At 36.9% G+C, this 2,092-nt stretch overlaps 1 protein-coding gene across 1 annotated transcript; it reads left to right on the forward strand.

The window, feature by feature from the left end:
- The first annotated feature begins 1,251 nt into the window (after positions 1–1,251).
- Positions 1,252–1,443, forward strand: LOC140523017 (large ribosomal subunit protein eL39-like). Its single transcript, XM_072638124.1, has one exon. It carries the CDS (start codon positions 1,252–1,254, stop codon positions 1,441–1,443), a length of 192 nt encoding a protein of 63 aa, XP_072494225.1.
- The last annotated feature ends 649 nt before the right edge of the window (positions 1,444–2,092 follow it).

Here is a 2,092-nt window from a genome sequence, read left to right on the forward strand (position 1 = left end):
TTGTGGTGGCAAAGAATTAGAAATTGAGGGGATGTCCATCAAGTGGGGAATGACAGAACAAGTTGTAGTATATGAATGTAATGGAATATTATAAGAAATGATGAGCAGACAGATTTCAGAAAAATCTGGAAAGACTTACATGAACTGATGCTAAGTGAAGTGAGTGGAACCAGGAGAATATTGCACACAGTAACAGCAACATTATGCCATGACCAATTCTGATAGACTTAGCTCTTTCAGCAGGTCAGTGATCTAAGACAATTCCAAAAGACTGCAGCTGTAATATGCTATCCACATCCAGAAAAAAAGCTATGGAGTCTGAATGCAGATTGAAGCACACTCTTTTTCCCTTTTTTTTCTTTTTCATGGTTTTCCCTTTTGTTCTGATTTTTCTTTTACAACATGACTAATGTGGAAATATGTTATTAAAAAAAGAATCAGCTAGGGCATATATTATTATCTCCATTTATAAGTGAGAAGTATTCACTAGGATTTTCCCAAAATCTATTATCCAATCCCCAAGTATATTTACATATCATTTATAAATCATTTCTATGTGTCTATAGACACTGTGTCAAATCTTATCAAGGAAATTCTAGTTAAAATGTCTATCTCTCAAAATCTTAAGTTCATCTCTATTATTTCTTACTTACTCATTATCATTGTCCCAGTTTTCTATAAATGTTGGGTAAGTGGGTCAAGAGGAGAGACCCAGTGAAAGAAAGGGAACATAGATATAATAAGTAGAAGCAGACCTCATCTATCACCTAGTTAAACCTTCCCTTCCTATCCTCCACCCCATAAATTACAGATAAGACTAAAACTTAGAAACTTCCTTTTTCCTGGGTAAGACAGGATGTAGCAGAGCCAGGACCTGAACCCAGTGTTCAGACACAAAATCCTAGTGACCTTTCTTCTACACCAAGCTGCTTCCTGAAGGGCAAGATCCTGTTTGCCTTGACTGAGGCCAAAGTTTGAGGTGAATGTTGTGACCAATAAAATACATACATTTACTAGTCCTCCACACCAGATCCAAGACCTCAAGATGAGCCAAGTACTATCTATTCTAAGCACTCCTCCCCTAGAAAGGTCCTCACATCACAAAGGTACAAATGAAGGTGGGGAGAAGGTTGGAAATGAGCTCCTGCCTATGCTAGTGACCTAACTATCTAATAAATAAAGGTATCTGTCACTGCCCTTTTTCAGTTGGTCCAGCCATTGTGGTACTACCAGAGCAACGACTTCCTTAACATGTCTTCCCACAAGACTTTTAGTGTCAAGAGGTTTTTTGCAAGGAAGCAGAAACAAAATGGTGCTGCTCCGCAGTGGATTCATATTAAAACTAGAAATAAGATTAAATATAACTCAAAGAGGAAGGGTTGGAGGAGTGAACTGAGCTTACAAAGAACTGCCAGCATGATGACATACTTATTCTTTATCTAAATCCAAACACTTTATAATGCCACCACTCTTATAGAAAGTAAATGTCACTACACTCTAATTTCAAAAATGGTCTGATAAGGTGAAGAAGACATAAACAAACTTGTGGAAGAGACTGTTCTTGTTCTTTTATTTTGATACATTGTGTTGACTGATTCTGTAAAATATGCATGTGATATTTTTTAAAAATCTGTCTCTGAGTTTGAAGATTATGAATTCTTGTAATTAGCACCAAGCCTTAAGACATCTCTTCTCTCTTTTGCATAACTTGAGGCATAATAATTTTTCACATTGTAAGTTTGCAATACATATTTGTTGAAATGAAATTTGAATTGCAAGTGGATGATACTTCAATAAGGCCAAATGCCCAAGTGGGGAAGCCAACCCCGACAACATTTCCCTTTCATACTAACACTGCAAACCTTTCTCAACCTGCCCTATATTTCACAACAAAATTATGGAAGGCATCAAAAATTGTAGCTGAATCCTGCTAATTCAAGTGTAAGGAGCTAGCCATCACTGTAACTAAAGATGGGGTGGCAGTGTCACCTAGTGGCCGATTTTTGCACTCTTCAAAGGGAGGAAAAATGGTATCCAACTGTTTAATCAAAAGTTTAATCTTTTCTAAAACTATACCCCTCCATGAAAGTGA

Source organism: Notamacropus eugenii, chromosome 2 (assembly GCF_028372415.1).
Source record: "Notamacropus eugenii isolate mMacEug1 chromosome 2, mMacEug1.pri_v2, whole genome shotgun sequence".
NCBI lineage: Eukaryota > Metazoa > Chordata > Mammalia > Diprotodontia > Macropodidae > Notamacropus > Notamacropus eugenii.

Excerpts from the sequence above, each read along its gene's own strand:
- LOC140523017 (XM_072638124.1), top strand. The coding sequence starts at position 1,252 with ATGTCTTCCCACAAGACTTTTAGTGTCAAGAGGTTTTTTGCAAGGAAG.